The sequence below is a fragment of the Bos mutus genome, chromosome 15 (assembly GCF_027580195.1).
Source record: "Bos mutus isolate GX-2022 chromosome 15, NWIPB_WYAK_1.1, whole genome shotgun sequence".
NCBI lineage: Eukaryota > Metazoa > Chordata > Mammalia > Artiodactyla > Bovidae > Bos > Bos mutus.
This window is the reverse complement of record NC_091631.1, coordinates 73,981,856-74,004,060: the sequence shown is the minus strand read 5'-3', so window position 1 is coordinate 74,004,060 and position 22,205 is coordinate 73,981,856. Positions and strand designations below refer to the sequence as shown.

General features: G+C 41.0%; 1 protein-coding gene across 1 annotated transcript; it reads left to right on the top strand.

Moving 5' to 3' along the window:
* The first annotated feature begins 4,602 nt into the window (after positions 1–4,602).
* MMP27 (matrix metallopeptidase 27) lies at positions 4,603–17,958 on the top strand. Its single transcript, XM_005899509.2, is given in 11 exon segments — positions 4,603–4,701; positions 5,502–5,740; positions 6,847–6,995; positions 7,082–7,139; positions 7,141–7,208; positions 12,388–12,549; positions 12,725–12,845; positions 14,890–15,020; positions 15,919–16,078; positions 16,607–16,710; positions 17,628–17,958. Coding segments are annotated over 11 exon segments (1,533 nt in total). The 3' UTR covers positions 17,870–17,958.
* Positions 17,959–22,205: the final 4,247 nt, after the last annotated feature.

The following is a 22,205-nucleotide window of genomic DNA, read 5'->3' as shown; positions in this document are numbered from 1 at the left end:
ATGGGAAAAAATTAAAAATCATATCTCAGGTGTTTGGAACAGTTCTGATATTGGCCTGGACTTAGGGAAACTTCATAATCAAATACAGACCTTGGAACACTCTCAACTGGATTTTACCGCCACTGGAGCAGCTAATGACTTTTTTCACACCTTCTCTAACTTTATTTCTGGAAAAAATATTCTGTCTAATATCCCTAGTCTGTAATCCTACTTCTCATAATCATTCTTCCTTGTATTGTCAGGATTCTCCGGCAGAGCATTCGGAGGCTCGCGACTGAGCTGCATCTGGCTGTTTTAAGAAATAAAAAACGGGGAGATGTTGGGGGCCAGAGTGAGGTACTCCGCCCATGGCGAAGGTCATGAGGAAGGAGGCTCGACATACGCAAAGGCGGGATCGAGCCTCAGGAGTCCCCCTGGAACTCCTCGAGCATCTACCCCCATAACCAGAGCCTGCCTACTTTACTACTTTGTGCTCTTACCTACACCTCTGACTTTACGGGGGGCTGTCCCCCACCACCTCTTTCGGAGAAGGAGTTAACCTAGAGCTCCAGTCAATAAAAACTCTTGGGTGTGATAAGAGTGTTTTAACCTACAAACTCCTCTGAAGGTTCTCTAGCCTGCCTGACAGGCTCGTCCGCCACATGTGATTGCTCACAGCCTCCCAACCGTGAGAGGCACGAGATGCTTTAAACCTTCTAAAAACAGGTTCCTTAGAAAAGTCAGAAAACTATTAGTATAAGTATAATGGGCTGATTAGAAATTGTGTTGGTGAAGGGTTTTTCATTTGTTGAGCCAATGTTTGTTGCTACGTCTCCATATCCCCTGCCCTTACACACATTAATGAATATATAGAAGGAATAAGTATTAACCTTTGATATTAATCACGTTAGACCTTAGGCTAAGTAAATTCTTTCCTTAACTAAAACCCACTACACCCTCACCCTGTAGGAATGTAACTATATTTGGGTGGCGTCTGTTTTGAGAATAATCAGCCCTGGAGAAATAAGTGTCCTGATTGACTGACCGCTGTCACAAGGAGAGGGTCGTAAATTGTCAGCAGGCCCCCCTGGCCAGAAGATGATGTAACACCCCTAAGACCTCTGTATACATTTGTATGAAGCACCTGACTTTGATAAAAGTCAGGACTGCTGTCCCCACGTGACTTTTGTATAACATCTCAGTGTATAAAAACAGACTCTGGAAAATAAAGAATTGGGATCAGTTTCTCGAAATACTGGTCTCCCCATGTCGCTCTCTCTCTCACTCTGGCTGAGTCTCCATCTGGAGCGCGGAACCCACCATGCTTACTAATTATGCCTGGGCTTCTAAGGTCCGACCAGGGAGGCCTCAGTGTCTCCTCTCCTTCGGGAGAACGGAAGGACGCCTGCGGCCTACGTAAGTGATGCAAACTTCTTGTCTTGAAGTTTTATTGGTCTCCCGCGTAAACCAAGCTACTCAGCCTCTTTTCTCCACTGAATTTTACTGAGCTATCCTCATTCTATTACTCTTTATATCTTTAATTAATATCTAATTGAAGCTATCATATCCTGATCCTCGCCTATGCCGTCTCTCCTTCGAATACCCTGGATCAGCCGGGGCTGGTCCCCGGCAGGTGGGAGGCTGGAACATTCGTCCTTCAGCTCCCCGCCCCACCACCAGGTAGCTCTAAGGAGTTGACCTGTCAGTCCCCATGGCAGCTCAATGCCCGAGCAAAAAGCACAAAGACACCCAGTGAGTGGTTAAGGGTGGACTGTGTAAGGTGAGTTATGCACAGCTGCACAGCTAAGCTCAGAGGTATGCTGGGAGACTGTCACACAGGGTGCCAGAGGCACCTCCTATAACTTTGTTGCTGGGAGATTAAAGTGAGAAATTAGAGTTGTCTTCTCTGGGGAAACTTACTCACCCGAAAAAAAAGAGTTTACAAATACCCAACCTATAGAAATCTCAGTGGGGCAAAGACTTACTAGTTACCCCTATTAACATGATCCCCCTCTTCCTTTGCTGCAGTAAATTTCATTTGAGGTAGCAATGCAGCTAAAAGACTGCTTTGTAGCCTCGCTTATGGCTAGATATGGCCATGTGTCTAATTTCTTGCCAAAAAGTGTAAGCAGAATACTGTACGGGCTTCTAGAAAGAGACTGGGCATTTACTTTCTCTTCCTTCCTCTTTCCTGCTGCCTGTATGTGCTAAGTCACTTTTGTTTGACACTGTGCAACCCCACGGACTGCAGCCTGCCAGGTTCCTCTGTCCATGGGATTCTCCAGGCAAGAACGCTGGAGTGGGTTGCCATTTCCTTGTCCAGCTGCCTGTAATGCAGACGCAATGGCACAAACTTGAGAAGCCCCTGGACCACGAGGCACTGGCCCTGAGAGCTGGTGTTGCCAGGTGTCTGTGCCTACATCCCTGATAACGTGGTGTTGTCACACAAGCCTTGGACTACCAAATCTGGACGTGAGGGAGGGAGAAATGTTTCTTAATCATTTGGTACTTGGATTTTTTCTATTACATTCTAACCAAGAAGTCCAACTAATGTACCATATAAAGTGTCTGGAATCCACCCTACTGCCTTGCAGTAAAGGTCATCGACCAGCAGCCCTGCCAAAGCACACGTAGTTTCCAGTCAACTTTCTTGTCTCTCAATATTAAACAGATTTCAGATCAATCTCCAGACATTTTTTTAAAAGCTTCTAGTATCAAAAACAGACACCAAAACAGAAATTTTGAAGAAACAGACAATCCTGGAAGCAAAAGAAAATGTCAAAATAAATGAAAAAATACTTAACATTCTTTAAAAATAAGACATAGCTTACATCCAAAAAAATTAACAAAATACAAAAAAATAAAAGGATACTCAGAGAACTAGAAAAATCTCTTGGACATTAAAAATATAACTAAGATAAACTCAATAAGTGAGCTGGAAATAAAGTTGATGGAAAGTAATAAAGGATATATTGGAAACACAGAGATTCAACCCAAGAGTTCCAATAGCTTTGCATTCCAGAAAGAAAAAGAGGAAACTAGGTAGAAAGAAATTATCAAAGAAATAATAGAGGAAATTTTCCTTGAAGTTTTCATAATTAAAGAGCTCTCATTGCCAAGCAATGTACTGCAAAAAGACTCACATTAAGAGATATCTTTATAAAATTTCAGAATACCTGGGTAAAGAGACTTACAAAATTATTCAGAAATAAAAAGAAACATACCAAGAATAAAAGGCTTTTCAATAACAACACTAGATTCTAGAAAAACAATGAAACAGAAACGTCAGAATTCTAAGGCAGATTGATATCAGCCTGATATTCCATAACCAGGCACACTCTCTGTAGAGTATGAAGACAGAATAAAGGGTATTCTAGACATGAAAAGACTCAAAACATGCACTTTCCTTGCAGCCTTTCTTAGACCCCCCACCCCCATTACCCATGGCTGCCTACATGTGTATTTGCTCCAGTCCGGTCAGACCTCCTGCAGCTCGTCTCTGCCATGGTCCCTGCTTCCTTTCATTGCACCCTTTCTTAGACATGGCTGCCTACACGTGCATTTGCTCCAGTCCAGTCAGACCTCCTGCAGCTCGTCTCTGCCGTGGTCCCTGCTTCCTTTCATTGCACCCTTTCTTAGACATGGCTGCCTACACGTGCATTTGCTCCAGTCCGGTCAGACCTCCTGCAGCTCGTCTCTGCCATGGTCCCTGCTTCCTGTGGCCTCCCTCCACTCATATGCCTTCTCTTTTCCTCTTTGAGAACCAATCCTACACACTCTTCAAGAGCCAGCTCAAGCTCAACCTGCTTGAAGCCTCTAGATCACACTCATCTGCAGTGATCTCAGTGCCTTTTGGGCCATTCAGTCTTCAGAATCTTTACTGTGCATTTTGCCACTTTTTTCTGTTTTACCTGGGGTTAGTCTGTGTATGTCTGAATTTTCCAACAAGTTTGGACCAGTGTCTTATTCTTTCTTGCATTAATAATGACAGGCAAAGAGTGAGTGCTCAATAAACATCTGGTATTTACCCAGTTAATTAGGATAATCTGATCCCTAAATCAATTGTCTTTTCACAATACTGTGTCTTTGAAAACTTTGTTCTTTGAAAAACAGACATGCCTTGTTTATTAGAAGACAGGAAGTAAGGAAGTATCTGTATCAAGAGCAAGACAACAGCTGAAATCATATTCCTCAGAAGAAGCAAAAAATTATAATTTTGCAAGCATAACAGGTGATTGCAACAAAAGATAAAAATTTTTACAAAGAAAATTATCTTGTTATACAAATATTATGGGCTTTGATTCAACCGAAAATTATTCAACTCCCAAGAATTTATGCATAGGAAAGCCTCCAACTTTGCAAGGGCAAAAGTAGCTTGGAGCCTCAGTTCGTATTATTTTAAATTCAATAATAACAGTGACTGTATTTACCAAACAAATCATAGATTATGATTGTGAAATCAACTCAACCTAAGAAAAAAAAAAGCATACCATGACACACTCCATGGCAAATGTCCTTTTCTGTTTTTAATTAAAGGATAATACAAGCCAATTCATGCCACGTCTCACTATTATTTTCTAAATTCTATGCAAACAGAACGAGGCTTCAACTGGAGAGAGAGGAATGAAGAACCTTCTTCTGCTTTTGGTCTTTGTAACACTGTCCTCTGCATTTCCTGCAGACCAAAGGATGGAAGACGAAGAGAACCTGCAACTGACTCAGGTACTGTCTCAGTAAATGTCATTCGTGGCTATCCATAAAAATTTCACTTTACTGATTGTCCGAGGACCTAAAAAGACAGCTCATTCTTACCAAAGAGTCCTGAACTTTTTTGTGAGGAGCTGATTTTCCTTTCCTTGGCCCTAAAGACGTCAGGAATGGTAGAGGGTGGAGAGTGGGGTGGGCTGGGAGAAAGGCAGGATTTGCTATTTAAGCACTGGATACAAGTGAGGAGAGAGTGAGCAGAGACAGAGTCAGCTCTGTGAGAACGGAGATCTCCATAAAAGCATCTGAAGACCAGCCAGGGGGACCCAAGTGTAGTTTGGAGCTCCTTATCCTACATGTACGAAAACCACGCTGCTTTGGAGATTCCCTCTAAAAATCAATCCAGGTACTTTGCCATATTTGATGGAATTACTTAAATGTGATTACATGTGAATAATCATATTTTCTCCATAATTTGTTTCAAGGAAACACCAAATGAAAGTAACAGTAAAAATGTGTATGACACAAGATCATCCAACACATAGAAGAAGCATGCTTCTCGTCTGTTAAAGTTTGGAGTTCCATAGCTCCATGGGTGTAGCCGGTTCTGGTCACACACAGTTCAATGAGCTTTTGGAAACTGAAAGAGAGGGTGACTCTTCTCCTTCCTCTTTGTTTTCTTCCTCTCCCCTTCCTTTCCCTTGTTATTTATTTCCTTTTCCCCTCCTGCTGCCGGAAAGGATCTCGGAAAGCTTGCTTCTCCTGAAATGGAGGTCTGCTCCCCTGTAGTCCGTGCCTTTTTTTGTCTTTTCGGTTAGGCATATCTCAACCAGTTCTACTCTCTTGAAATAGAAGGGAGTCATCTTGCTCAAAGCAGTAACAGAAGTCTCATAGATGGCAAAATCCGTGAAATGCAAGCGTTCTTTGGATTGACAGTGACTGGAAAACTGGACTCAAACACTCTGGAGATCATGAAGACACCCAGGTGTGGGGTGCCTGACGTGGGTCAGTATGGCTACACTCTCCCCGGGTGGAAGAAGTACAACCTCACCTACAGGTAATGCTCCTGCTCTTAATCTAAATTAACGTGAATATTATCTCTAAGAAGCAAAGATAAAAATGGTTTATTTTACCCAGCACTTCCTGTGTGCATAGCACTTGATAGGTTTTATTTATTCCACCCTCTCAAAAAACTTGCGACCTAGGCACCCCTGTTATTATCACCTTAAACACAGGAGAAACTGGAAGGAAAAAAAAAAACTTGTTTAGCATAGGCCAGTTTGCACAGCTCTTCTCAGCAGACTGGCTCTGCAAATATGCTCTAATCTCTAGCCTCTGCCACCTCCATAAAAACTCTAGGACCAGAACCTCTATGGTCTGACTGCAGATGCTTAAAGGTACAATTGAAGTGTGCTCAAGGGAAACTGAGAAAATGGAGTACAACCAGCTCATGTTGGAGACATGTATGAGTTAGATTGTCAAATCTCAGGTGGACCTCGGATATTGCAAAGGAGCTGGCTTATTGGCAGAAAGAGGTTGAAGGGTGACCTGTGACCTGAGATAGAGGCAGTGGCCGTGAGCACTGCTCCAGAGCCCTCCTGGCTGGCCTTAAAAAGTCTAGTAGTCCTTCCTTCTTCTTCTTGAGCCTTAGGGATTGAGGTAAAAGTAGATTCAGCAAAATAGAGAATATAAACAAAAGCAAGAGCTTTTCCTGAGAAACAAACTCTTTGTGGCTGTCAAGTGAGACTTAACATATGACACATGCATAAAACTGATTTCTATAAGCTGTTTGAGAAAATGAATCTCAGTTCTCTTCAGAAGATCGTATCATACAGTCATGTGCACAGCAAATCCATGCATAAAATGATCTTCCACCTTAAGACATGACCTTAGGGAAGTCATTTAACCTCTTTGAGCCTCATTTGTCTAAGTGCAATCATACTACCTGATGAATAGCACAGATGAAAGACTGAATTATTAACATATAGCAAATGTAAAAGCACCTAATTTAAATGGTAAAGCATTGTAGAAATGTAGCGATAGCACCATACCAAAAGTTACTGCAGCATGTGATGGATAAGATAGAAATTATTTTCTTTTCCTAGTATATGTGTTTACATGCTTGTATAACAGCGAATTGATACATATCTGTTAATTTGTAAGAATTGTAAACTACACTCCTGATATGGCTCGAGCTGATGTGGATGAGGCTATCCAAAAAGGTTTAGAAGTGTGGAGCAAAGTCACTCCACTAATATTCACCAAGATTTCCAAAGGGATCGCTGACATCATGATTGCCTTTAAGACCCGAGGTAAGGTTTTCAGCAGAGAAAGCAATATAGCCATTTTCATCTTGGGAGCTTTGACGAGGCTCATCCTCTTACCCCCTGTTTCCCAGTCCATGGTTCGTGTCCTCGTTACTTCGACGGCCCCTTGGGAGTCCTCGGCCACGCCTTTCCCTGGTCTGGGATTGGGTGGAGACACTCACTTTGATGAGGATGAGAACTGGACCAAGGACGGAGTAGGTGAGCCCAATTTTCTTTACAAACAAAATGTTACTATCCATACAAATCCCTGAAAGGAATAGCTTTGCAATTAGTTGCTTTTTACTTCCCAGTTTCCCTATGATGTTTCATATTCCAGATGACATTGATGAAAGTGTTCAGTGTCTATTCAGACAACTGTGCTTGTACAGTTCAGAGCTTTATCCACACAGCACTTTCATAAAGCTGCTAATCCTGTTATTATCAGAACATTCTTCCCTTCCTCATATGTTCATTCATACATCTGCAATGCCTAAAGGGCCACTACATGTCTGGATCTATGCAAGGTGTCGTGCAGACCACAAAGTTGTTCTAGAAAAGTTCAGAGCTTCATGATCTTGGGTGGTGTATAAGGCCTAGACCCACTCACCACCATACAAGGCAGAAAGTACTGTGTATTATACCAATGGCAGAAGTCATCTCTAGCTTGAAGATTGAAAGAAGACTCTGCTGCTGCATCGCTTCAGTTGTGCCCAACTCTGTGCGACCCCACAGACGTAAGCCCACCAGGCTCCCCAGTCCCTGGGATTCTCCAGGCAAGAATATTGGAGTGGGTTGCCATTTCCTTCTCCAATGCATTCATGCATGCTAAGTCACTTCAGTTGTATCTGACTCTGAGCGACCCTATGGACAGCAGCCCTTCAGGCTCCACTGTCCACAGGATTTTCCAGGCAAGAATATTGGAGTAGGTTGCCATGACTCTGGGAGGTGGTAATTCCAAGTTAGTGATTGAAAGATGCTATGTGGGTACATGGCCCATAGGACGTCCATTTATATACATGAACCTCTTCACCTAACTCTTGCTTGTCTGCCAAAGAATTGGATCCTGGTCTTTATATTTGACTTATTTCTTTAGGCCATGGGCAGTGATTTTATTTCTCTTATTGGGCCTCCCTGGCATGAAGATAAGTGATATTTTATTATGTTTCAAATAAAAAAACAAAACTTTGTTATCTCAATCCCATGGATGGAGGAGCCTGGTAGGCTGCAGTCCACAGGGTCGATAGGAGTCGGACACGACTGAATGACTTCACTTTCACTTTTCACTTTTCATGCATTGGAGAAGGAAATGGCAACGCACTCCAGTGTTCTTGCCTGGAGAGAATCCCAGGGACGGGGGAGCCTGGTGGGCTGCTGTCTATGGTGTCGCACAGAGTCAGACACGACTGAAGCGACTTAGCAGCAGCAGCAGCAGCAAACAAAGGAGCAGTTCAGTAGACTCTCAGGTTCTCTCTACTCTTTTTTTTTTCTGTCATTTACCACAGTCATCATGTCTCTGGTATCTGGTTTCCAGGGTTCCAGGAAAGAGGATGCTGTGGCTTTCTGGTGGGTGGTACACAAGCCCACAATTCAGTCCTGACCACATAACTCTATGTAGTCTGTGAGTCAGTCATAGTTTCTGCAAAACTGAAAGCCAGTGACTCAAAATGACGCACAGCCTCTCCTTGCTAAGTCTGAGCACGTGATGGAAGTGTTCTTCCAAGAGCTAGGAAACAAAGAGGGGAAAGGACTCCATGCTGGCTGGACTTCAAGTGGAGTTTGGAGGTGGTGGCTGCACTGCCACAGAGGTAACATTACAGCCAAGAAAGTGAAAGAGGTAGGGTGACTCCAGGATCCAAATGACAGAGGAGTTGAAGGGACCGGGTCTGTCTCCTGCTGAGATGTGTTCCAATATTTTCCTGGATTTGGCCTGAAGGTCGGGTGGATACATCCAATCAGGCAGGTATAGGAAATATTCTAGTGCTCACCAAAGTCAGAAATGACTCCCCTCACTCAGCCAGGCTTTACTTGCATATCTAGAAGCAGAGATTAGTCTCAGGTTTCACTATCATTTTTTTAAAAATATTTATCTATTTATATTTAGCTGCATTGGGTCTTAGTTGCATCAAGTGGGCTCAGTTGTTCCATGGCATGTGGGATCTTAGTTCCCTGACCAGGAATTGAACTCATTTCCCCTGTACTGCAAGGCAGATTTGTAACCACTGGACCAGCAGAGAAGTCCCCTCATTATCATTGTATCCCTATTAGTTCCAATTTGTTGCTGTTTGCCGCTAAGTTGTATCTGACTGTTTTGCCACCCCGTGGACTGTAGCCCACCAGGCTCCTCTGTCCATGAGATTCTCTAGGCAAGAATACTGGAGTGGGTTGCCATGTCCTCAACCAGGGAATCTTCCCAATGCAGGGACTGAATCCATGTCTCCTGCACTGACAGGCAGACGCTTCCCACCTGGGAAGCCCATTAATTCCAACACTTAGTGGTAAAAGGCTTCCCTGGTGGCTCAGAGGTTAAAGCATCTGCCTGGAATGCGGGAGACCCGGGTTCAATCCCTGGGTCGGGAAGATCCCCTGGAGAACGAAATGGCAACTCACTCCAGTACTCTTGCCTGGAGACTCCCATGGAGGGAAGAGCCTGGTAGGCTACAGTCCATGGGGTCACAAAGAGTCGGACACGACTGAGAGACTTTCCTTACCTTACCTTAGTGGTAAAAGTACTATTCCCCACACTGCAACTGGCCCCTTGCCAAAGGGGATGTGTGGGATGGATTATGAAAAACTCCAGAGGGTCCTGGGCCCCAAGCTGGCAAAACTTGCCTGAGCAAAGCAGAGGATAAACATAGCCCTCCACCAAGTTCCGGGTGGATAGCCAGGCAACAATATTAAAAAGGGGTGTTTTGTAACTGCTTTATTGTAATACATTCCCTCAGGGTTGAAATTATTGGACCTGGGGATCCCTAATCTTATAACTCTCAGCTTTCTGGCCTACACGGGAAAATGTTTTCCTGTTCTCTAATAAAAATGTAAAATCTCAAGCACCCAATCAAGCATCTCCAATCAAATGGATTTTTTTAAATAGAAAATTTTGCAATAATGTATAATATACCTTTTTACATATATGTGGGCTCTCTTTATGCAAAGGGCACAAAAGTCTTAGTGCAACTCCGTCAAAAGCAATAGACAGCAGGCATCTGCTAATCCCACTGCTTCCTAAGGGGTTGGAAGTCACTGCATGGTGATATCAGAGAGATCTGAACACATGGAGAGGGTTTCCTGGGAATCTCCCAAAGTGAGGCCAGTTTCAAACCTGTATGTGAATGTAAATGCTTCACACACATATGCACTGGCACCAGGCAACTGAAACAGCCCTCAGAGACCACTACAGATGCAGGGCTGGGCTGCAGAAGAGCAGTGGTCTGTGGCATGGGGGAACCTACATGCAGGAAGATGACACAACTTATCTATAATAAGGGCAAAAAAAACTTGCAAAGCACCAGTCCTTAGCAAACATTCAGAAAGTGTTTGACACTGATAATTATCTTGGTGATTATTAATACTAATGATAATGGTGATGATTAAGTGATTTCTAGGAGAAAAAAAAATTCACAAAGGTACTGATGTATAATGCCCAAACTTATCTATTTAGTTGCATCTCCAAGAAGGCAGAAATGAAATCTTTTTTCTACTGTATCATACAGCCTATAATATTGTCAGTACATGAGAAATGCTCTACAAATAATAGTAAATGAAGCCTTTCAACAGTCCTTTACTCAAAATCTACTCTAATCCATGCTTTGTAATATAACTGGAATATACAATAGCGTGCAACACACAGACTCTACTCTCCAGGGGTTTACAGTCTAGACGGCACATTCTATAAATGGCATTTAAAGTTAGTATGATCAACCTTGGGATAAAAGGTACTATGGCAATGTAATAGGAGCACCTAAAAGAAATTCCAGCCCATATACAGAGGTCAGGGAGGAAGTGACGCCAACCTGAGACTTGAAGGCTCTGCAGGAATTCTGAAGCAAAGTGGAGTAAAAAGTGTTCTAGACAGAATAACCCAACCAACTCAAGTATCAGAACTGTAATGGAGCAGAAGGCTAAAATGGTGTAGATTAGAATCCTATATAGAGGGTCTTGAGAGCCAGAATAAAAGTTTGCACTTCGTTTAGATGATCTGAATTTTAATTACTTCTTTAAAGAGTCACTTGTCCCATCCCTGTTCAAAAGCACACGAAGTGATGTTGCCAGCCAGACAAGGGGAGGCAGCAAAAGCCAGAGCAAAAAGCATGAAAGTCCATGAATAATTCTTTGCCTTTCCATGGTTGTTTTATGCAAACATCACTGGACAAGGCTCCATCACAAAAGGCTCAGCATTTTCCTTAGTATCCATAGGTTTAGCTGCAAGTCCAAGGACAGTCTTTTTGATATACTTAGAAGCTTACAGACTGTAGGAGAGACAGACAAACAAAAAGGCAATTCCAACCATGCATGGTACAACTTCTGGTGTGGATAAGTAGAGTATTCCAGTCTTGTCCAGGAGGAACATCTAACCATCCTTTCATCCAAATAAAAGCCTGGATATCCAGCACCCATTACTAAACTGTTTATCAGTCCCCAGGAAGATAATTAAGACATGGTCTCTGGACTGAAAGGGTGCACAACTTAGGGAAAGAAAAAAAGAATGCAGTACTTATTTGCAAAGACAGAATTAAGCTCAGTCTACAGAAGCAGAGAGAGGTGCAATTAAGTCAACCCGGATAGGAGCTGGGGGAAAGAAGTCTTGTGACGATGACTCTGGAGGGGGTCCCTGAGGCCTATGCAGGACAGATGGGTGAAGGGGGTGAAAGAGATAATACTCTGGGCAGAAGTGATGGAGATACAGAGACACAGATGAAAAACAGCATGGCATAGATGAGAAATGCAAGTGATTCCACATGGCTAGCTCAGGGAAAATGAAAATAAAATATGAGGCTGGGGAAAAAAGCAGGGACTAGTTCATGGAAGGCTATGTTTAGGTATTTGGACTTGATCCTACAACCAGTGGAGAATCTCTGAAGAATATAAGTAGGGAAAATATGATCATGTACAGATGCCTAACAACAACCCAAAACTGGTGGCTTTTTTTTTTTTCCCACTACTATCCATTTCGAGACACCTGTTTTCTGCCATCTGCTTGCTCTGGGTTATATTTCTCCATGATGTGACTAATACCAATTATCACTGTTGAAAAATTTCCCAGATAAATAATGGTTCATGTGTCATAAGAATTGTCTGTTTGACAAGCCTTTTTTTTTCATTTCTCTCAGTTACTTCCTAATCTCAGATGCAATCATTCTTCTGATTGACTAACATACTCATGTTTTCCGTTTTTGTTAAGGATTCAGCTTATTTCTTGTGGCAGCTCATGAATTTGGCCATTCACTGGGGCTCTCTCACTCCAGTGATCAAACAGCGTTGATGTTCCCAAACTATGTCTCCTTGGATCCTAGCAAATACCCACTTTCTCAGGACGATATCAACGGAATCCAATCCATCTACGGTGAGCAATAAATCTGAATATATGTGAACTGAATTGAAGGCTTTCCAGGAAGGACGTTGAGAAAAATCACTTCTCGAAATATTATTATGAGGAAAGTATTCTCTTGGGAAAGATCCTTCTGTAGGTATTTCCACATGCCTTCTTAGTTCACTGAGGTTTTTTTTTTTCATCAAAGCAGGGCCACCTAAGGTACCTGAGAAGCCAAAGGGACCCACTCTACCTCATGCCTGTGACCCCGATTTGACTTTTGATGCTATCACCACTTTCCGCAGAGAAGTAATGTTCTTTAAAGGCAGGTAAACCCATTCCCTTAAACACCTCAACTTCCTGTGAAGTTTTTCTTTTCAAGAGATTTGGGGATAAGAGAATATATCTTGCTTTTTGTTTTATAACTGTCTACATTGCTTGAATGTATTACTCTGTGCACATACCTCTTACCTGTTTGATAAATTGTTTTTTTTTTCAAATGGTTATTATCTACTTAATTTTTCGAGTAACTGCCATTCCACTCTCCACAGAGGTGACACCGCTTTACATTCCTACCAACAACAACTAATGGTCCAGTTTCTCCACATCCTCACCAATGCTTGTGCTCTGTTTTTTCATCCCTGCTCAATGTCACCTCTCGGAGAATGTGTTCTGTGGCCTAATCTCCACCCTCCCAGGTAGAGCCGCTCTTTCCTCTGTGATACCATTGTTTTCATTTACACCCCATCCCATCCCCTATCAGTCACTCAGTAGGTCTTGTCAAGTCCTACTGCAGACACATCGATGGCCTATGTCCACTCCCTTCTCTCCGTCTCCACCACCATCTCCAGCTCATCCAAGCTACCATCATTTCTCATCTCCTACTCCAAAAGCCTATTTACTAGCCTGCTTGTTTCTGCTCCCATCTTTCATACATGCAACAATAATAAATTAATTTTTAAATGTTTTTAAGGAAATTTTTTAATTGCCATTGAACCAGAGTCTACTTTCAGTAACTTCTTAGCTAAAATAATACCACAATCCCGACGATGTCCTGGACCTGGCTTACACCTGGCTACAGAAGCAGAGAGAGGTGCAATTAAGTCTAGGAGTTAGAGATTCAATTATTAAATTTTCAAGAATTTTGTAAACTAGCTCATATTGATTTAGTACCTTGAAATTGGCCTTGGTTGGAGTACCTGCACCCTGACAATCACCAAATGATAAAAATTAGGTCTTTTTCACAGAGAAGGCAATGGCATCCCACCCCAGTACTCTTGCCTGGAAAATCCCATGGATGGAGGAGACTGGTGGGCTGCAGTCCATGGGGTCGCTAAGAGTCAGACACGACTGAGTGATTTCACTTTCACTTTTCACTTTCATGCATTGGAGAAGGAAATGGCAACCCACTCCAGTGTTCTTGCCTGGAGAATCCCAGGGACAGGGGAGCCTGGTGGGCTGCAGTCGAAGTGACTTAGCAGCAGTAGCAGGTCTTTTTCCTACCTGGAGAGCCAGTTGTGAAATATGCATCAATGGACCCTTCCTCGAAGTTGAATCAACAAAGTGTTAGCTGTGGTAGGAAATCTCTTCTCTCACTATGTAGTTACTGCACTTAACTTGCAACATGGTGTGTCAGTTATGTATACCATGGCCACACTTTCAGAGCAAAGTGTCAGGACATTTACCATCTGACAAGGATATAGGGGCAAAAGGAAAGAACATGTGAAATCAGACTCCTTCCACCCATGACTATGTAGCACTACAGTTCATGGGGTCACAGTGTCAGATACAACTTAGCGACTGAACAACACCAACAATGACATGCTGTCATACCACGCTCCTGATAGCTGAGGCTGAGAGACCACTTGTCAGGGATGGGTTCCCAGCATGGGAAGAAAAATGAACTATAAGGACTTTTCAGACCTTGCTCACGGATCTACCTCAGAGCTTTACAGCCAGAAGGGAAATCTGAGGAAATATTTAGCAATGACAATAATAACATTTTTAATTCTAGCAATCAATACCAGAAATTTTTTCTTAGAATGCTTGGTGTTGACTTAGAATATTGGGAATTGCTGCTTTGGCAAAAATGAAGTGACCAAATACACTGAGAACTGTTAATGAGACTTCCATGGGTAGTTTGCTACTCTAAGTACCCAAAAGAGTGGGCACAAAGGCATGTCCTGACTTTGGTGATCCAAAGGGTAGAACTGAATTCATAACCACCTAAAATTTCTGAGGAAAATTATGCTAATGCTATAAACTGATGAAAATATCAACCAATTAGATAAAGTCAAGTCTAAGTTTGCAGTGGTTTCATTGAAATAGATACACATAGACTGTATATAAAGTATGGTTTCCTGTCTAACACAGGCACATATGGAGGATCTATTATGACATCACTGACGTTGAATTTGAATTAATCTCTTCATTCTGGCCATCTCTGCCAGCTGATATTCACGCTGCATATGAGAACCCCATCGACAAGATTCTGGTTTTTAAAGGTAACATTGCCTATCATTATTCCTCTTCTCCTTGTGTATGCCTGAACTAGTTAGCAGATATTTTAATTCAAGGAATATAATCTTCATGCATGAGCCAAATGGACAGGGCTTCTGCTCTGACCTTAAGTTCCTATTATAAAGAACAACTATCCAAGGATTCTCTCTGGCTATAAAGATAAACGTCATCCCAAGTGCACAGGAGAGAAGAAACCTGTATAACAAAAACTAAAAAGTCTTTTTTTCTGCCAAATAAAGGTAACCCATCTCTCTTCTTATATTCCCTTTTTACTAGGGCTGCTAGATGTGGCAAATAAAAATACAAGATGGTTTCAATTTCAGACAAATAAAAAATAACTTTTTAGTTTAAGTGTGCACATTGTAATATTTTGGATATACTTATACCAAAAATTAATCACTGTTTACTTGAAATTCAGATTCAGATTCAATTGGTATCTTATATTCAATCTAGCAACCCTACTTTCCAGGAGGATTTTATCAGATTACTTGCCTTTGAGAACATTAGGGCATGGAAATTTAGGAGAACAAATATACTCGATAGTTTTGTCAGCATTAGAGAAGAATCAGTATAATGAACTCAACTGACATGGGTATGCATACCATGAACTATGAAAGTGAAAGTGTTAGCATCCATGGAATTCTCCAGGCAAGAATACTGGAGTGGGTAGCCATTTCCTAGGTATATATTATTTGTGTAATATTAATGATATGTAAGCAGCTAAAGAACATGGTAAGAGTAAATGGAGACATAAGATTACTAAATCTTTAAGATTTGCACCTGAAAGGAACTAGGAATCTAATTATTTTCAAACTTCTTAAGACACCTATTTCTCCCTTTAGGAAATAAATCAGAAGATAATCACTCTCCCTCTCGTCCTAGATGACAACTTCTGGGTGATCAGAGGATATGCTGTCTTACCAGATTATCCCAAATCCATCTATACTCTTGGCTTTCCAAGACGTGTGAAGAAAATTGATGCAGCTGTGTGTGACCGCAGCACAAGAAAGACCTACTTCTTTGTGGGCATTTGGTGCTGGAGGTAAGTTTGCAGACAATTGACCCCTTGTTTTAGTCTGGAGAAAAATATCCACAAAGCATCACTTTAACACTGTCTTCCAAAAGTGTTATGTTGAAGACAATCTTAGGCGGATGGCATTCACCAAACAAAAGAATGTTTCAGTCAGGTCAAAGATCTTTCTCCAGCTTATAGAAATAAAGATAAAATAATAAGGCTGGTGGTGCCAACCAAGCTGCCAGTGACAAACATATTCAGTCAAAATCATTGAAACTCCGGAAAGGGCCCTTTGATTTAACAGTTCCTCAGAATAGAAACGATCTGGTAAATTATGTGGCTTTTTTCCCTCATAATTCCTTGTTTTTAAGACACTGTCAGAGATCTGACCAAATATACTCTTTGCCATTTTTAATTATTGATCCTACTAGTTTTCTTCCAATAGGATTACTTTTTTCCTACATATTTGCTTGACTCCAAGTTGTGCAGTAAAAAAATTAGTCCTCTTCCCTGAAACAAAGGTCCCCCCAAAACCTTTCAAATCCATGTCTCCAGGTATGATGAAGTGACCCAAACCATGGACAAAGGGTACCCACGGAGAGTGGTAAAGTACTTCCCAGGAATTGGCCTCCGAGTGGACGCCGCTTTCCAACACAAAGGTAAGCCTCAGCGCCTATTAGGATACTTAGATGACTTTACTGACTGTGAAAGAATTCAGCATGAAAACTTAAATGTTTCCATTTTAATGTCCTTTTACTACTTTGAGTACATGTAATAATAAACTGTGAGGATCTTATCAAAATTGAATAGTAAGTTTGAGTTATATTCTCTGACATACTACTTCGAAACTATGCAAAAGGTATCAAAATTATCACTGATCATAGATGTCTGATAAAGATACCCCTGAAGAGTTTCAAGTGTGAAACATGACTGGGCATCTGAACTGAACGGTGATTCTCAAGCCTCAATGTATATAGTTTAATAAACACAGTTTAGGGTTTGTATATGAAGCGACAAGTTCCTTAGAGTTTCTGAGGCAGTAAGATTGTGGGTAAGATCCAGGAATCTACAGTTTTAAAAGAACCTTGGGCAAATTAATGAATCAGTCCAGCTACTATATCTTCAAAAACAACAGAGCAGACCATGGAGTAAGCAGAAGTCTAAAGATATTTTTGAGTATCGCCATCTTTTATTCTAGTGAAATTTAATACGGAACCTCAGAACTTAAAACAGATAAAGCAGAGCAGCTTTAGGAAAATGAGATAGGGCCCAAGACCATACTCATAGAGGCCTCTTTCTCCCCCTCACTGGGACATTTTTTGGAAACCTAGTCTGAGAACCTCTGGTATAAACTACAGCCCCTTGAAATTCATGTTTCATACCTTGGCTTTTTCCTCAGGGAAATAAAACTAATATTTTTCATATGACTGAGTAAAGTAAAATGTATGTATATAGTTACACATTTATTTTCTCTCCATATCATGTTCAATTATTGTATTCTACATTCATAAAATTGAAAAGTATGGAACAATTATACAGTTGTATAAGATAACTAATCATGATTCTCTCTCTCTAGGATTCTTCTATTTCTTCCGTAGATCAAAACAATTTGAATATGATCCTAAGGCAAAGACCGTTACCCGAATAATGAAAACCAATACTTGGCTTCAGTGTAAAGAACGGTTAAATTCATCATCTGATTTTACAATCAGTGAGGGAAAAGTACATTCAGGAGTGGAGATGTTTCATTATAAAAGTTTAAATTTTCTTATTTTTAGTATTGTTCACATGATGAACAAAATCTACCGTTACCAATAAATTCATAGACCTAAAATAAACCTCAAGGGATCTTTTAATCTGAACTCTGCTTCAAATTAGAACAGAACTGTTCTTTAACATCAAGTCACCAGGCCTAGTTATAAATATCTATTGAATGAAGAGTGAAACAGCTGTTTTGAGCTGCCTGATTCTTTTTACAGGAAGTTATGTATAAACAAAACTCTCACTGGACTTGAAGCATATTTTATGTTTTGTAGACTTGAAGAAGTAAGCTATGTGTCTTGTAATAACAAAATACTGAAGACATTTATTAAACCAATCTTTAGCATTCTATTTTGTCTGGACCTTTGGAGTTGGAGAGGCTCAATAAACTGCAACCCACATCCCTACCCATGTTTTGAATCTACTGAGAAATATACAGTTGGGAGAGTACAATACCACCTCTATTACTGAAAAGCTTATGCTAGAGAATGTATCTGTGGAGGAGCAATCTTCCTAATATCAAATTCTAGAGTGAGACATCCTTACTCACAAGTCATGGGAAGAACTAGAAAGCACCCTGCCTCCCCATGGAAAAGAGAGCTACGTACAGACTGCATGGAGCCCAAAGAGGAAGAAATGAGGATGGAGGCACATGTGTCTAGTTCCTGCTCCCAAATCCACCAATCAAATAAGTGATTCTGCCTCCCAAAGAGAGGAGTGAGAACCTAGAGAGATGCCCGAAGTGCTACACTAAAGATAACCCCCCCCAACAATTCAGAAACTAGCAGGAGTAGGCAAGTAATGTTCCCTCCAACCCTCACCCTCCAAGCAGAGACCAGTGCATTGAACCATTCCTTAGAAAGCTTAAAAGCAAGTTTTGTGCACACTGTCCTCATATATCATATACAAGAAATGTGGAAATTTCTTGTGTTTCCTGTGTATGTGGGTCGTGTCTGCTCAGTTGTGTCTAACTCTTTGCAACACAGTGGACTGTAGCCCACCGGGCTCCTCTGTCCATGGGAGTTTCTAGGCAAGAATACTGGATTGGGTTGCCATTTCCTTCTCCAGTTTATGGGTCAGCTGTCCTTATACCTATTGGTAGAAAGTTCCTGTCCTCTGTTATACATGTACATGTTGGGTTTCTAAATTCTTGTGGTTAAGTTTTGCCTTTACATCCTCAAAGCTGAATGCTTAGCAAAGCTCTACATAAGTTTTGTGACCCCAAAGATGGGAGGTTGTCAGTTGAACTTGATTCTGATTAGGTGATAGATTGAGTAAGTATCAATTGATAGAAAGTGAGAATAGAAAAATCTCAGGAATTCCTACAGCTAGTCCTCCAACTCACACATTTTTTTCCTTGAGTTAAGTATTATCAGATTCCTAAAAGAATGGGATATTCTTTTACCCCAAAGAAAAAAGTAGTTGCATGTTTGAAACAGAAAGTAAGTTTTAAGAAGTACAGTTTAATACCTAGCATGTAGGAGATAGTAGGTCAGCCTTTGGAAAAAAAAGAATAGTACTGGAATAATCAAATATCCAAACACATAAAAAAAACTTAGATTAACTCACATGTTCACAAAAATTTACTAAAAAATGGGCCATAGACCTCTAAATAGAAGAATTAATAATATAAAGCTTCTACAAGAAAATAGTTTTTAAATGTTGTAGGCTTGGATTAAACAAAGCCTTGGACATTTTGATTTTTCAATAGGACATAAAAAGTGTGACCCATAAAAGAAAAATTAGTGAATTGAACTTCATGAACATTAAAAAACTTTGCTTTTCAAAAAAAAAAAGAATGAACCACTACACAATGGGAGAAAATATTTTCAAAATATGTGATAAAGGACTTATATCCTGAATATATAAATAATTCTTACAACTCAAAAATAAGAGGACAAACAGCTCAACTTTTTCAATGGCTAAAATATTTGCTATGAGTGGCAAATAATACATGAAAGGATATTCAACATCTCAATCATTAGGAAAATGCTAATTAAAACCACAGTAGGATACTGCTACATACCCACCAGCATGGTTAAAATTTAAGACTGAAAATACCAAATGTTGACAAGATGCAGAGTAACTGGAACACTCTTAGAGTGTTGGTGAGAGTGAAAAATGATGCAGCCATTTTGGAAAATGGTCTGGCTGTTATAAGTTAAACACATATACATCATGTGACCCAATGACCTCACTCCTAAATGCTTTAAAAAAATGAAAACATGCTCACATTAGTTATACAGAAGTGTTCATGATAGTTTTATTTATATCTAAAACCTGGAAACAACCCAAATGTCTATCAAACTGGTACATCCAGACAGTGGAAAACTATTCAGCAATAAAAAACAATAAATGAATGATACATGCAACAATATGGACGCATCTCAAAAGCATTATGGCTAAGAAGACGGACACAGAAGACCTCATATCTTATGATTGCATTTATATGAAAAATATAACAAGGCAGACTATAATGATAGAAAACAGACGGCTGGTTGCCAGCGGTCAGAAGTGGAAGAAGGGATTGACCACAAAGGCATATATGTGATAGAAATGTTCAATATCATGATTATGGTGGTGTTGGTGACACTACTGAATATATTTTTTAAACCATACACCTAAAATTAGTGAATTTTATTATATGCGAATTCTATTTCAATGTTGCTTATTAGAAAAAGTAGTGCAGCTTAGTCGAAGGCAACGGCAACCCACTCCAGTACTCTTGCCTGGAAAATCCCATGGATGGAGGAGCCTGGTAGGCTGTAGTCCATGGGGTCGCTAAGAGTCGGGCACCACAGCGATTTCACTTTCACTTTTCACTTTTCACTTTCATGCCTTGGAGAAGGAAATGGCAGCCCACTCCAGTATTCTTGCCTGGAGAATCCCAGGGACAGAGGAACCTAGTGGGCTGCCGTCTAAGGGGTCGCACAGAGTCGGACACGACTGAAGCGACTTAGCAGCAGCAGCAGCAGTGCAGCTTAGTATTTAACATTGGATTTCTCAGGGTGGTGCTAGTGGTAAAGAACCCGCCTGCCAATGCAGGAGACATGAAATGGGGGTTGGATCCATGAGTCAGAAAGATCCCCTAGAGGAGGGCATGGCAACCCACTCCGGTATTCTTGCCTAGAGAATTCCACAGACAGTGGAGCCTGGCGGGCTAGAGTCCATAGGTTTTTCGAAGAGCCGGACATGACTGAAGCAACTTAACATGCACGCACACAGATTTTCAAATGAATCAAACTTCCTTTGTTTCCTTACATCTGTTCTCACTTCTGTGGCATAAACACCTGGGGTATTCAGAGAGCATCTGAAATTGCACTCAGATTTGCTTATAGGCATTTACTTTCTCCTTAATTTTCAACCCTGGAATATCTAAAAACAGTTTTCCAAGGAACCTATGTTGACTATTAGAGCTGTATTCAAGATTTATAAGTATAACTCAAAGATCAGCTGATTTCATTTATCCTTTGAAATTTTAATGAACTTAATTTTGAAAAGCCTCTGGAGTTTTCTACGGCCCTCCACCAAGCTATTGGGGAAAAAAAATTCATATTCTTAATGTCCTTTAACCAACCCACCTCCAGTCATCTCACCAGTCACTTCTCCCCTGGATTCCACCCTCCTGCTCCTCTGTCTGACCCCCTCTCTGCTTTGCCCTCTATGAGGAACCCAAGCTCCTCCTTACTGAATTATTTTTCTCTTTAAACATAAAGCAGTTAAGCTGTAACTTTGTTTACTGTCTCTTAAACATGCCATCAGGGCCTCCCTTTACTTGGAGAAGCAGCTTATTTTTTCTCCTAGAGAAGAGGACCAAAATGCACTTGCACCTTACTTCATAAAGAAGATGATTTAGTTTCCCTTTACCACCTTGGAGGCTGGGGAAGGGTATGCGCTCAGGAGCCAGGTTGCTTAGACTTGCAGCCCACTTCCTCCACTTAGCAGCTGTGGAACACTGGGCAAGTTACTGACTTCTCTAGACCTCGGCTTCTCCATTTGTGAAAGGAGAATAGGAAGGGACCCAGACGCTGAACAACTAGTCACATAGAGCATGTAGAATTAGCACTCGAGACACACTGCTTGGTAACTGTGAGCCATCATTACTGGAATTAGGCAAATTAAACTGTTTATCCAACAGTAAGTTAAACCATTTATCCAAAAGTACAAACAGTTGGAAAAACGAGAAGCCTGCTATATAATACACTTACTGGGGATAAATTAACTGGAAGAACAAACTTTGTTCCAGTTTGCTGTGTCCTTTCTGGTTTTCTCAAGGACCTCTGCTCAGGTTTTCAAAGAAAGAAACAGCTTTAAGAACAAGCGTGAACAAGACTATGTTAACAAATATTTATTCATTTTGGAGATTTGAGCAGTTGAGATGGAACAGAATTAA